Raw genomic sequence first — 15,812 nt, forward strand, 5'->3', positions numbered from 1 at the left:
GCATTTCTCTCGATTCCACTCTAAACATATTAAAAAACCATCTTCTGCAGACAAGCCCTGTGTACACACAGGATTTGCTCAGATGTGTAGGAACATGGACACCTAGACGTTCTGAAGGACACCGTTATAGGAACGGGATATGATGCTCAACTTGTTGATTGCCTGTTCCGATGCACGGTTTCTCACTGTGGCAAAGACCTCCTCAGAAGACAGACATAGGGTATGACCGATAGTGTACTGTCATCCAGTACTTCCCCGGAGGGGAGAAACTACACCATGTTTTTCACAGCCTTCAACGTGTCAAGGAGGGCGATGCGTATCTCGCTAAGATCTTCCCTACACCTCCACTTCTCTCCTCAAAAAACAACCACCAAACCTTAAAACAGAACATAGTTGTCCTGAAAGCTGATTAGTTTGCTATGAACGTTAACCATAAGAACAACACAATCCTGTCAATGGCAACCTCTGCAAGACATGTCAGATCATTGACAAGGATATTACCAACCCATAAGGGAACACCACCCACCACGTACACTGTAGATACTCACGTGACTTGGCCAATGTTGTCTATCTAATATGTTGCAGGCAAGGATAGCCCGAGGCATGGTGTATTGGCAAAACCATGCAAACGCTACGACAAAAGATAAATGAACACCACACAACAGCAGTCAGGAGCATTCAGCCTCTGATCTTCGGGTAAGCATCCTCCAAGGTGGACTTTGTCAGTTAGACATGGTGGGATGTTCGGTTTGAGACGAGAAGGCCAAAAAAAAAAAAAAACACCAACACCTAATAACTGAAATGCAGAATACTCATCTTTCTATCCCCTCACAAAAGAATGTAGATCTTCCTTCAGAAGTGTTCAGGCAGATTTCATTTTTCAGTTATCACTAAAAATTCTACTTCATTTTAAGAGTGAGATTAGGCCGATTTAACCTACCAGGTTGTCCTAAAACGTTTACGATTGGAGTGTTTTATGAAAATTAAACCATCCACTATTGTGTATACCTACAAATACAAATCAAAAAGTGCCATTGAATTTCTGCAATGACTGAATTCTGCACAAAATGCAAGCCAAGTTGGCTGTAGAATATTTTCAAAAACCATTGAAGATTAGGGCAATACAGCCAGTTCACAGAAACCAAGCAGTCACTAAGTATTTACTTTTGCAATATTGCATTACCTAAATTTGATTTGTTAATGCAACTCTTTTGCTAAAGATCTGTTTGATTTTACACAGATTATAATCTGAGCACTACATATTCAAAAAGTATTTAATATAAATAAAAACCATTATACCTTATGTACAATATAAAGCCTCTGTGCTCCTCTAGGACTATAAACCATGCCAAATACAAAGGCAGTTGATCTATTACATGATCATTTGAAAAACATCTACAAATTGACTCAAATTAATAGTGCAGTTTTATAACCTACAGCAAACAGTATTGGCAGTAAAAATCAGAATACTTTGTGAATACAATCCAACTGTCAGATTTTGATGCTTGCATAAAATCAAAAAGATTTGATACAGTATTGCATTAACACACACACACAATTAGTCACATCAAACACAAAACAATCTTTAGAAGAAAAATCAAGGCTTGTTGTACCCAAAAAAGTTTTCTCCAGATTTTAGATAACCCATAACAGGAATGTACATTTGGTCTGTGTTTACTTGGATCTAAGAGTTTGAAGTGATTAATATTGAGGATAGCCTTAATTATCACCCATTATGTTATACAGGTTCCGTGGGAAAACAGTTTAAGATCTCAAAAGGAGAAATCTAGGTCTTTCTCAGTCTCTGTAGCAATGTCCATCACATCAGTGCAACTTGTACATCATTGCTAGTATGCAATAAACGATATCTTGTTTAAGACAAGAAAGTCTTTCACTTGTTAGGAAAACCATTTATCGGTCCTCGACCACACTAAATCAAGTGGGTCCTGTATATACTCAACATAAAAAAGGATGGTGGCAAACCTACCGCATAGTGAGCATGTAGCCTCATACAAGAGGATTAGCAATAGCACAGATTCTTCATACAGAAGCCTAACTCCCATTGGGATATCTGACATCCCTGTTAACCTCATTATTGCAGGGTGTCATTGGAGTCCAACAGCACAATGGTTGTTTTATGTCTGGATGCTTAGACAATTAACCAAAGACCCAAATTCAAATTCAGGATAGGAACCTAAAGAATGTTAATAAAAATAAGCAGTAGAAAGCCATCCAAAAACACATGCTTGTTCCACCATTTAATATGATCTCGTTCAATTGTGGCCTTGAACTCCTATTTCGTGCTTGTTCCCGGTAACGTGCAATGCCCTTACACATCAATAAATCTCAGCACAATTAACTATGCACTGAATTTATTCAATGAGCTATCTTGCTCAGAAGAAGTCTTCCTGATCGGTGCCTAAAAATGAGACACTCCCTTATTTGCAAGCTCTGCCTTCTGGTTTTAGATTCTCTCATAAGCAAAACATCCTTTCAGCATCCACCCTCTCAAGTACCCTCAGAATATTAATGTTCACTAAGATCACCTCTCATTCTAAAAAAGGTCTTTAATTCCCTTAGCCTCTTCATCTCAGGAATTAAATCTATTATACCATTTCAAAACTGCTTCAGTGCAATATTGGTCCTTAAATATGGAGACCAAAATTATACAGTGTTGTATGTGTTGTCTCATCAATCTCTGTACAGTTGCAACAAGATGTTGCTACTTTTACACTCAAATCTACCTTTCAATAAAACTCAGGTTTCCATTTGCAAATCTGATCACTTGCTGCACCACCAACATGTTGACTTTGTGCTTCACACAGGTCACCACTCACTATATCTGTGTTTCTGCTCTTCCTAAAGTGGAAGAGTTTACACTTTCCAACATTATACATCACCTGCCAACTTCTTTTGTCTGCTCATTTAACGTATTGAAGTCCCTTTGCAAACTCTTCAAATCTTGCTCATGCATGCTTACCACCTATCTTTATAATCATTAGCACATTTGCTCCCTTTATTGAATCCAATAATGATAACTGTAAACAACAGTTGCCCTCGTACTGGTCCCAGAGACACCCAGGGCTCAAAATAACAACACTGCCCCCTCCACCACAGCCTAGAAGCTCTCTTGTTCTTTTTAGAGTGCAAGAGAGATGTTTAAGGCTCCTTTTTCCATTTACTCAAAATTACTTTATTAAGAGATACACAGTCACAAGGGAACATTATATTCAGCATATGTCTTCTTTTTGTTTAGAAATTTCCTTCAAGAGACAGCACTAGTACCAAACACTACACCCATAATAAAATAGTTTAATTCAGACTCAGTCAGATCCTGGTATTTAGAATCGCATAAACGCATACAAGGGTTCCTGGATTCAAAATGTTAACTCTGTTTCTCTAACATGCTGCCAGACCTACAGGTGTTTCTCCAGAAACTTCTGCTTTTGTCAGTTTCAGATCTCCAGCATCCACACTTAGAGTCATAGGGTTTATTTCCACCCTGTATGACTCTTCAGTCCCACTAGTCCACACTGACCGCATTCCCAAACTAAACTAGTCCCTCCTGTCTGCATCTGGCCTATAATCTTCTAAACCTTCCCCATTCATGTACTTATTCAAAAAGGTTTTTTAAAAGTTGTAACTGTACCTGCACCCACCATTTCCTCTGGCAGTTCATTCTGCACACTAACCACTCCAAAAAACATTGCCCCTCACATCTTTGACTCAGAGCAAAAAAAAAAAAAGTGACCTAGCCCATGCTGAAAATAATCCCAAACTAAACCCATTCCACCTGCCTGATCCTGGCCTGTATCACCCCAAACCTATTATCCAGGTGTCTTTTAAAGGGTGTAATTATGTCCACATCCACCACTTCCTCAGGAAGTTCATTGCACATACAAACTACCCTTGGTGTTGAAAATTTGCCCTTCATGTCTTTGTTAAATCTCTCTCCTCAATTTAAAAATATGTCCCCTAAATTTTGAACACCACTCCTCCCCCCACCAAATCTTTGGAAAAGAGACTGATCTATGCTCCTCATGATTTTATAAACCCAAGGTCACTCCTCAACCTTCCACGCTCCAGTGAAAAACATCCCAGCCTATTTTTATAACTCAAACCCTTCACTCATGGCAACATCTCAGTAAATCTTTTCTGAGCCCTCTCCAGTTCAATAATATCCTTAGATAACTGGGTGACCAGAACTGCACACTGTACTCCAGAAGAGACCTCACCAACATCTCAACAGGACATCCCAACTCCTATATTCAAGAAAAGGACTGAGCCATGAAGGCTAGGGTGTTTAAAAACCTTCTAAACCACCCTGCCTACACAAAGGTCTGTGTTTTATTCTATAAACCTGCTATTATAAACAAATCTCCCACACAAGTTTCCAAAATGAAAATTCTAACTACTTGACAGAATGTAATTTATGGGGATTGAATCTCACATCCGCAACAACTTTGAGTTTGGCAGTTCAAACAATGAACTTGGTCCTCAATTCTGATTTTGATTTTTTGCCAAGGCTTTGCCTATCTTATTTTCTATGTTTTACTTTCAAACAGAGCAGATCCTCATTCCACTAGTAACACATACTCTGGACCAATGCTTTGTACCTTTAATCTAAAACATTGAACTAAAAAAGGTCAAGGAAGCGAGAATGACATCTGTTATTTAATCTCTCCAGCCCTCTATCTTCCTCGACCTTCCTTTTGCTTTACCGTGCACCCATTCCCCTCCTAAAATTAAACTGGTCCACTACTGTCCTTTTGAGAGGAAAGCAGACACCCTCCTCTGGTCTAATACATCTCCACCACACAGTAAGTATATGGGCTTATGGGAGTAGAGAAATATTGTACATAGTCTGAGATAAGTGACCCCAGCACTATGGCTGTTACTCAGCAAAATTAACAGTTTGTGTCAGAAGTCAGCAGACACTTGCCAATGTGGTTTCTGTGCAAAATATTGCTGCCAGTATGATATGGTCCGAATGTTCCCTTTATTCTATCCTTTGTAACACATACTATAAAGAAAGAGAGAGAATGTCAGAGATAGCAAGAACTGCAGATGCTGGAGTCAGAGTCAATACAGTGTGGAGCTGGAGGAACACAGCACATCAGACAGCAGAGAAACAGGAAAGTTGATGTTTCGGGTTTACACCCAGTCCTGATGAACACTGATTCATGATGCAGAGTGATGCCAGTGTGGGTTCAGTTGCCACACTGGTTGAGATTAGCATGAAGTACTATTTCTCAACCTCTCCCCTCACCAGAGGTGCAGTGACCCTCAGGTTAAACCATGCCCGATCATCTGTGTAATGAGAGAGCAGCCCTTTCGTCCAGTACGATTGTGAAGACTGGGTTCTTCTGGAGACTGTTGTCTTGAAATGTATAAACAAGATCATTAAAAACTGCTATAAGATCTCACCTTTACAGATAGTCCATGATCCGTGCTGGCTGGTAATTCCAGTTGAAGGCTACTGGTACTATTACCAGATTATTAATCCAGAAACTCAGCCATTGTTCTGGTGATCCAAGTTCGACTCCCACCACACAAATGGTAGAACTTCAATTCAATAAAAGTTATCTAGAATTAAGAATCTACTGATGACCACAAAACCATTGTCGATTGTTGGAAAAACCCATCTGGTTCAATAATGTCCTCTATTAGGGACAGAAATCTGCCATCCTCACCTGATCTGGCCTATTTGTAACTTCAGACAATATGGTTGACTGTCAATTGCCTTTTGAAATGACCTCACAAACCACTCAGTTGTACCAATCGCTCAAAAAAAAAAAAAAAAAAAAGAAACAGGATGGACCACCTGGCATCCACCTAGGGACTGGAAAAGACAAAGCAGAAACAGCCCTGTCGACCATGCAAATCCTCCTTCCTTACACCTGGAGATTAGAGCCAAAATTTGGAAAACTGTCTTACGGACCTTTCAAGCAACAGCTTGCCAGTCAGTGTCATTGACTCATAGCTTACAAACAATGTCTCAGACACCACCATCACCATCCCTGGTTACGTGCTGTGCCACCTGCACTACAGACCCAGTAAAAAGGTGGTGGCACAGTGGTATACAGTTGAGGGAATTGTCCTTGGAGTCCTTAACACTGGCTCTGCACCCCATGACATTTCACGGCTTCAGATTAAACATGGGCAAGGAAACCACCTGCTGATTACTGTCCTCCATTGATGAATCAGTATTCCTTCATGTTGAACAATATTACAGAATTCAATTTCCTCCATCAAAGTGTGGATTGGGAGCAGCACTATTGATTAAGCTTGTTGAGTACTAAGTGGCATATCTGCTAGACTCGTTCTGTGGCAGGTGGTAAGGGAAGCAACAAGAGGGAAAAACATACTTGACCTCATCCTTACCAAAATTCTGACCACAAATGCATCAGTCAATGACAGTATCAGTAAGAATGACCACTTAAGGAGATGAAGTCCCACCTTCACAGACAGAACCCCATGATGTTGTGAGGCAGAATCACCATGCTAAATGGTACAGACTTCAAACAGATCTAGCAACTCAAGACTGGCCATCCATGAGACTGCAGCAAATTCTGCAACCCAATGGCCCGACATATCCCCTACCTCAACCATTACAATCAAGCCAGGGGATCAACCCTGGTTCAATGGAGAGGGTAGGAGGGCAAACCAGGGACAGTATGAGGTGTCAACCTGGAAGTGACCAAACAGGACTAGCATGCCAAACATCATAAGCAGCAAGTGATTGACATAAACAAGTCCAACACCAATGGGTTACCTCCATCCTCGTTGAAAGAGCCCATCAGTGCAAAAGACAAGGCTGAAGCATTTTCAGGATCTCCAGCCAAAAGTGCCAAGTGGATGATCCATTACAACGTATCACAGTGGTCCCCAGCTTTATAGATACCAGTCTTCAGCCAATTCAATTCACTCCAAGCGATATCAGAGAAAAAAAAACAAAGACAGTCAGAGCCACTGGTTAGTGCAAAGTTTGTGGACCCAGACAACATGCCGATAATAGTACTGAAGACTTGTACTATATTCCCTAACGGCATTGTGAGTCCACCTACAGCAGACGGACTGCAGTGCTTCAAGCAAGCAGCTCACCACCACCTTCTCACAAGCAACTAGGGATAGACAAAAAAACAACACATGCTGGCCAGCCATATTGCTGCATATTTTGAGTCACATAGGCCAGACTAAGCAAGGATGGCAGATTTCTTTCCCTAAAAGGTCATTAGCCAACTATAATGGAATTTATTTGCCTGACAATTAGCAATGGTTTCAAAGTCATTATTAGACTCTTATTTCCAGATTATTACTGAAATCAAATTCCACCATCTGCCACTGCAGGATTTGAATGCAGGTTCCCAAAAACATTACCTGGGTCTCTGAATTAATGGTCTAACAATAATACCATGAGGCCACCGCCTAGTCTTGAACTAAGTCAGTCATTCTCAATAAGTGAGAGAATAAAGTAAGCATTAATGAGAATGTCAAGGACAGGCAACAAATGCAACCCATTCCAGCTTAAATCCTACACAAAAGAAGAAACATATTCAGATTTCTCACTCATCCATAGAATTAAAAATAAAATACATATTAAATATAAAACGTTCAGTTACACTTAAAACACAGACCACAAAGTTGAATCATACTACGGAGCAAAAAAAAAAAAAAAACACCTGCAAAGCTGAAGTGCAGCTAGGAAAGGTTCAAGGCCGGGACTTGAATTAAAGGTCTTGCCATGTATATGACTGGATGTTGTTCCCAAACCACAGTTCTGTTTTTTGGAATACATCATGGTGGGCTAATAAACACAAGTGCCATAATGAACACCACAGTCAGGTGTTGACAGGTCAGTGAAAGGTAGGGGATTGGCCCACCTTTTCCGCTTAAAGGGTGCTAGCAGGTAACAGAATTATCAATTGTACTAGTGAATCTTAGATTTGAATACAGCAACGCATTCAGTCTTACTTCAGCTTAAATTAAAAAACAGAACTATTAACACTATGGAGTCAGCTTTGAGCAACTGAACATTCAGTCCAAAAGGATTTCAGATTTGTGACTTGAACTATCAGGAAACAGATCATTCAATTGTGTCAAACCACAATGGGCTGCAATGATTCAAGGTGACATACCATACCTTCAAGGGTAACAAACTATTTTGTTTTCCCAGCAATTCCTACATTCCATAAACAAATTGAAATTAATTTTAATAATTTAAAAATCCCTTTCATACGGAGCCAAAGTAAAAAGGCCAGACACAAAAGGGAAGTAGTGAAGTCATATATCAACTGTATCCCTAACAAGTAGAAGGAAGATCAGAAGTACATGACACCAGGTTATAGTCCAACAGGTTTATTTGAAATCACAAGCTTTCAGACACTTCACCTGATGATGGAGCAGTGCTGTGAAAGCTTGTGATTTCAAGTAAACCTGTTGCCGTGTGGCTTTTGACCTCGTCCCCCCCATCCAACAACGGCACCTCCACATCAAAGCAGAAGGAATAACACTTCCTTGCTAGATGTAAAGGAGGGCTCCCTCAAACTTCACAGCTCAGATATATTCACTTGGATCAAATGCATTGTCTGTTAATATTGATATTTTGCCTGGGAAGGAGGCTGATATATTTTTTAAAAAAAGCTATATGCAGTAAAAACTGGTGCATTGGAAAGCAAACTGAAGTTGGTGAATTAAATAAAACTCCCTAAAACATCAACCAATTCACAGTAACAGCTAGGTTAAAAAAAAAATCACTCCGTGAAATCAAATAAATAAGAAACATTTCAAAATTATTCTGCTGAAGTCAGATATGTCCAATAAATCTTGCCAAATACAGTAAGTGAATGGGTGCATGAAGAATTTCAACAAACAAAACAAGAAACAGCACAATCTTCCTAACAGCATTTCATGAGTCCTGACATCTTCTCAGAAGCTGTAATCGTGTTTCCAGACTAGGCTACACAAGCTTACTGAAAAAGCCGGTGGAGGTGGCGAAATACCAGACAGTATCAATATCACTATGACACTGGCACAATGAAGACTGGGTATTTTGGCTTCACCCTGTTAATTAGATAAAGAGTACACAAATCCAGCCTGTATCAAGTCCTGATACGAAAAAAAATAGCCCAGGGCCTTTACAGAGGTGACTTGCTTGCTGACAAATGTGACTATGTACTGCAACCCACACTGTAGCTAAAGTGTCACTTTAAAGATGACATTGTCAGAGAGATACCCTAATCCCATGGGCATGGAAATGGAAGTGGATGTGCATTTCTGGGAAAAAGGTTTACAAATAACTAATTAATTACTTCTAGTGAGTTAATCAGGTTACTTTTCTCACAGTAGTGATAACCATTAACAGAATTATATAATTAAGTATCCAAATGTAACAAGACAAGACAGCTTCTTTCTGTTTACTTGTTTCAATACTTTGTTTTTAAACCAAAAAGGCCAAGGATCTAATATAATATTCTTTCTAAATGCATAGATATAAAAATGTTGGTATGATACACAAGGAATTTTGAATTCAAACTATGAAAAATACAGCCCTTCTAGAACTAATGTCTGTGTATTTCAATAGTTTTACATGTCAACAAATACAAAACCAGTTGCTGCCATAACTTATAAACACTTGGCACTGTTTATAAAGTTTGGTTGGTCACACAAACGCTGCAAGTCACCACTTGAATGTAGTGACTTAACGTAACGTGCTTTCAGGGGAATCTCAGAGTAAGCTCATGCTAGATGATATGAGCAAAAAAAAAAACTAAGTTACTCTCATAAACCTTAACAAAAATCCACTGAATCAGGCAGGACACACCGTGTCTTGCTGTCTATTATAAAAAAATGCAGAAACACTAATTATGAGGGCGCGTGTAGCCTGTTTGCTTCACTTCCTTGGAACTGGCAAACTTCAAGCAATGAATGCCATTTGTGAAAAAGTCTATTATGGGTCTGGGGGTGACGGGAAGAGAGTGTAATCCCAAAGGTTGGCAATGGGTTGGTCAGATGGAAGAAACAAGTGCTTCCTGACAAGGATTTGAAGGTAGAGGATGGAGGGTTTCATTCTCATAACGATTTTAGAAGTCACTTTAAAAAAAAATACGTTTATGTCTGTCCCTAATTCCTTTAGGCTGTTTTCCACAAAATCCTAAATGAAACAGGGTAAGCTCTGCTGCAAATTACATGCAATCTCAGAAATTCAAAAAGCCAGATATTGGCGTTCAGGGCAGGGTTCATAGCCCAAAACGAACAGGTACATCCGATTTTCAACGGAAGCCTTCAGAGCTGGAAACCTTGTCCTTTGTAACAGGAAAGAAGCAGCCAACATCTTGACTTCGGTGTTACAGAAACAGACGTCAAAAGTCTGTGCGCAGGAGTACAAGGAAAAACAACCGTGGAATTTAGCCGCAGTAACGGGTTCTGTTGTACGGCATGGCCAGATTTAAAGCCGAGGAATAAAGTCCACGAGAGGTTACAAACTTTCTGCGTCCTTGCAGCCAGGTAACATTCCGAAAAAGGAACTTCTTAAAGTCAGGGGAAAACTAGGGTACGCTTGACAAACGTTTTGATTTTGTATCATGAATAGAAAATTGTTTATGCATAGTTGGGTGAGAGGCTCTGATACGAATGAACTAGATAAGTGAGTGGGGAAAAACTATTTCAAAGCAATCAGAGCATTTCGAAGAACCATACCTCCTCCAGGAACTTGGTCACATCGTATATTTTGTCGTGAATATGGATCCAGGTACTGTTGCCACTACTGTGCTGTTTCAACTCCTCCAGCCGGTAGTACCGAACTTCTTCCTTGTTCTCAGCCATATTGCCGTTAGCTGGAGGACCAGTTGAATGCAAGCCGCACGCAATCAGGAGGTGAGCCCACTTATTCACATTCTCAAACCCAGTCCCCGCCCCCTCGCTGCTTCATTGGCGGCTCGACCTGGCACGCAGCAACGCCACAATGCACGCCTTCCCAAATCCGAGCGGGGAAACTGCTACGCAGCGTAGGGGCGAAACTTGACCAGGATTTCCGTTGGAACGATTCCCGTTCGTTCGGGAGACAATCTTCCTTTATTGACCTAGGCAGAATAGAATATCGGAGCAAAGAGGTTGAAAGAGGACTGTGATAAGACACGCTGTCAACACGAACAGCTTTGTCGGCAAGATAGTTGATTCCCGAAAGGGTTACCTGATATCAAAGCATATAAGGGACTGTTCCCGGGAGGAGCTGGAGGTGTGCTTTTGTTACCAGCTTTTGTTCCAGTGGTCAGTTTCATGTAATCAAACAATGATGTCTACTTTAATTGAATTCCAGCCGTTTGGATCGATTATGATTTCATTGAATGGAGCAGCAGACTCGATGGGGTGAATAGCTCTTTACTGCTTTGTCTTATGGTCTCACAAGAGACTTCTGTGCTTCGGATGTCATGTAACTAGCTATTAGGTACTACGTAAGGAGCCTTTTCCTTTCAGTAAGACCAACCCTGTGCTGTACTGTTGTTATCTTCTGAGTCCTCCTGAACACTGTTTGTGGACATCTTCTCCACTTGGTATCAGCAGTGACTTACACTAAGATCAGCAAGGAGGATTGATGTCAGTGAATGTATTCAAACCACGTTAGATTGTTTAGGTATAAACAACTACCGCATATACCATACAAGGAGTGAGAGGGAGGGTAGCTTGGTCAACTCACTTGCAATGCAGAGTGATGCCTACAGTGTGGGCCAAATCCTGCATTGGCTGAGGTCAACATGAAGGTCCTGCCTTCTCAGACTTGCTCCTTGACTAAGGCATGGTGACCCTCATATGAAACTTACCACCAGTTGTATCATACGAGACAGCAGCCCTCTGGAACTATGGTGACTGACTTTATTAATGTTATGGGTGGCCCAGTTAAAAGCACTCTTGTTCTGGAGTCTGAAGGTTGGATGTTCAAATCCTCACTCCAGAAATTTGACCAGGCAAAAATCTAGGGTGATGCTCCAGTGCAAAAGTGAGGGCTGTGTTTATGGACAATGCACATGTCAAAACATTATCTGCCAACTAATTTGATGGTTGCATGGCCTGATGGATAGGTTGTCGGACTTTCAGATGGTTTGTGATATTATCAGAAAATTGAAAGTTTAAGTCCTACTTTGACTGCTTTGGAGCTTAAATCTGGGCTTTGTGTTCAGAATGAACCCATTCCTTTCTCTCCAGACTCTGTTCGTGGGCCTTGTGATAATGTGGTAGTGTCTCTACCTCTCACCCAAAAGGATCAGGTTCAAGACCCTTTCTTCCAGAACTGTGTTATAATATCTCCAAACAGATTGATTCGAAAATATTCATAAAGATGGGTTGGTTGGTTGGCAATGCAGAGTAATGCTATCAGTGTCGGTTCAATTCCTGTACTCGCTGAGGTTACTATGAAGAACTTTCCTTCTTAACTTCTCCACTTGCCTGAGGTGTTGTGACACTCAGGTTAAACTGCCACTGTTGTCTCTCTCTGATGAGAGAGCAGCCCTATTGTCTAGTAGGACTATAGTGACATTTTTTTTAAAACTGTGAAGGGAAATTAAAAGAGAACCCAGTATAACACAACCTAAAATTGAACAGTTTTGTGACACAGTGGGTAGCATCCTGCTTCTGAGCCATAAGTTTTAGGTTCAAGACCCATTCTAGGACAAATTTATTCAAGATAAATTCATAAGATAGCCAAACAGGCTGAGCATCAATCTGCAATTCCTTCCAACTATCAGCTGTGTGATAGAAAGAAAGTCAAAGCCTCTACCACCAGACTCCATACCTGCAGGCTACAAAAAGAGAACAAAATGAGCAACTTCACCTGATTTTTATACCCACACAACCCTCAGGTCTCAAACCTCCACACAATTTGATGATATTTTAACTTCAGTATTAAAGAAACACATATTAAAAAGAAACTGTACGAAGAACGAAGGTAGGGAGGAAGCCTTACCCGCAGTAACAAATGGCTCTGCTGCAAAACTTAGCAATGTTATAACACAGTGAACTCTGAGAATAATAAAGGTTCAGATCAATTCACAACCTCTCCTGTGTTCCAGCAAGTACCCATTAATGTTCCAATCAAAATTAGTTTCTGAAACTCAGGGATTGGTTTTGGCAAATCTTTATTAATTTAGTACCTTTAATAGTTATTTAAATTACAGCTTTTCAAAACTTTTATGATTGTATTAGAGTTGAAACATTAACTCTTTTTCTCTTTCTACACACGCTACCAGACCCATGCTGAGTTTCTTATTGAGCCAATATATAGTGAGACTGCAGCTAGGCTGATGTGTACAATTCTGATCACCATGTTACAGGAATGATGTGGTAATACTAGAAAGGGCTAAAACCTCTATGACTCTTGGGCAATTATGCTGACGAAGCACAATAGAGGATTTGAGAAATGATTAGATAACGTGGATTATATTCTTTGGAGCAGAAAAGGCTGAGGAAAGATTTAATTGAGGTCTACATTAAGGGGAAAATGAGGCCTGTATGTCAACATGACATACACCTGAACCATGCTAAGGCCTATATTCTAGCAAGCCACACAACTGCCAAAGTAAAAAGGGTTTTAAACTAACTTGTGGGGAAGAAGTTGTGGTAAACTAAAGAGACGAGACAAAGCAAAAGAGAAAATTATTAACATGGGAGATAATAAACAGACCGAGAGAGGAAGGAATAGAGAATACAAATCTAAGAGTGAATCAACAGATAAGGCTAAAGGTTACAAAAATAATTAAAGCACAAAATTAAAGGATCGGTATCGGAATGCATTTGGCATAGATAACTAAATGGATCAACTAAGAAGGTAAATAGAAATAATTAAATATGATCTGCTAACCACTATAGAGGCATAGTTGCAGAATAACATTGATTGAACCCAGATATTGAAGTATACTTACATTTAGGAAGGACAGGAACTAGAAAAAGGTGGAGGGATGTCACTATTAATTAATGATAGCCTTAGTAAAATAGAGAGGGATAACCTCAGGAAACCAGGATGTAGAAACAGGCAAGAAGTCTCTTGTGGAAGTGGAGTACAGGCCTCCTAACCACATGATAAGATGGAGCATAAAGGAAAAATAACGAGAGTTTGTAAGAAAAGTACAGTGATAATCGTGGGAAATTTTAAACGACATAGCAATTATAAAAGTCAGTAGGGCAAATACTTCAGGAGTTTATAAAATGTTTTTATGTTGATTTCTTATAACAGGAATTCTGGTACCACCTGGTATCATGCAATGTAATAGCATTAATTCATTATTTCATTTTGAATATGCTGCAAGTAGCAGTGATCAAAATTTTATTGTATTTTATGTTCAGTTTGAAGGAGAGAAGAGTGAGTCCAAGACTCGTACTTTAAAATTAAATAAGGACAATTATGTTGCCATGACAATACAGAAGTGAACCAGATGTGGCAAATTATATTAACTAACTGGATGCTCTGTGTTAGCATCATCATCTTGTAGCAATTCTTGGCATCAGTTACTATCTTGAGTGGCTTGTTGATAGTTGAAGCGACTGACACAGGCTTATGTTTCAAGACAGCTTTTCATCTTTCAAAGCAAATCTGACAAAAATCAGTCCAGTAGTATTTGATTTTCTTATTCAATAATGGAGCAGGCTACTGAGTTTAAATTTGGAACAAACTTCCTATAAAATCTACCCATTCTGAGGAATCGCATTATCTCTTTTAATGGACCTTTAAGACACCCATTCGGAGTGTAATTTGCACCCTTGCCACACTCAACGTATGCTCCAAGTGGTGGTCAACATGGAGGAGAACTGATTCATCAGCCGAAAGGGGGCACTACGTAGTAATCAGCAGGATGTTTCCTTGCTCATGTTAATCTCAATGTTATGAGATGCCATAAGTGTGGAGTCAATGTTGAGTGTAACTCCTTCCTGACTCTATACCACTGTGCAGCAACATTTGACAAAGGACATACCCATGGTTGGTGATGTGACATCTGGAATATTGTAAGGTATAATTCCGGGAGTATGACTATGCCAGGCTACTGCTCACTAGTCTGTGGGACAGCACTCCAACGATTGCACGATTCCCCAGATGTTAATCAGGAGGATTTTGTAGGGTCAACAGGACTGTGTGTTCCATTATTTTTAGTGCTTTAGAAGATACTGGTTGACCTGTCTGGTTTGATTCCATTTATTGCTTTGCAGTGGTTAGGGCTTGCTAGACCATTTAAGAGAATAATTAAGAATCAACCACTTGCCACTTATCAGCTCAAGTTTTGTTGTTGCACATATCCAGTTAGATGATTCATTCTCTGAGGAGTTCTGAATACAACTGAATCCTGTGCAATCATTGACAAATATCCACACTTCTCTCTTATGATGGTGGTAATGTCATTGATATAGTAGATGAGAATGGGTATTACGTATGACTCCAACCAGTGGAAAATTTTCCCTTAAATTATATTTTGTCAATATAAGTTATTACTACATTCAAAACTTAGGGTTCATCGCAGACATTCTCTCTCTCTCTCTCTCTCTCTCACACACACACACACACACACACACACACACACGTATCTAAGAAGGAAAGAAGTTACAAATTACTTAAATTCGAAGCTATCAGCATTATGTTGCATGAAGTAGAGAGTCGAGTTGAAGTTCCCTCAGTTAGAGGTGCACAGAAACATCTTTTAAAGGAACTAAAGCATGTTCTTTCAGCTTGCGCTGAGCTTCGCTGGAGCATTGCAGCAAGCCTGAGACAGGGATGTTAGTCAGAAAACAGGGTAGTGTGTTGAAGTGGCCAGCAACTGGAAGCTCAGGGTCTT

At 40.0% G+C, this 15,812-nt stretch overlaps 2 protein-coding genes across 3 annotated transcripts in view; one reads left to right on the forward strand and one right to left on the reverse strand.

Annotated features, from left to right (window-relative positions):
- LOC109915280 (cytochrome b5) overlaps positions 1-10,882 on the reverse strand; it is a 40,118-nt gene extending 29,236 nt beyond the window's left edge. The window contains exon 1 of the mRNA XM_020514891.2: positions 10,699-10,882. Within this exon, the coding sequence (XP_020370480.1) occupies positions 10,699-10,824 (126 nt within the window). The 5' untranslated portion in view covers positions 10,825-10,882. The remainder of the gene's footprint in view (positions 1-10,698) is intronic.
- The window catches only part of LOC109930435 (BAALC binder of MAP3K1 and KLF4), a 442,607-nt gene that overhangs the window by 45,641 nt on the left and 381,154 nt on the right, over positions 1-15,812 (forward strand). The gene's annotated exons all lie outside the window — the stretch shown is intronic.

Source organism: Rhincodon typus, chromosome 4 (genome assembly GCF_021869965.1).
Source record: "Rhincodon typus isolate 14 chromosome 4, sRhiTyp1.1, whole genome shotgun sequence".
Lineage (NCBI taxonomy): Eukaryota > Metazoa > Chordata > Chondrichthyes > Orectolobiformes > Rhincodontidae > Rhincodon > Rhincodon typus.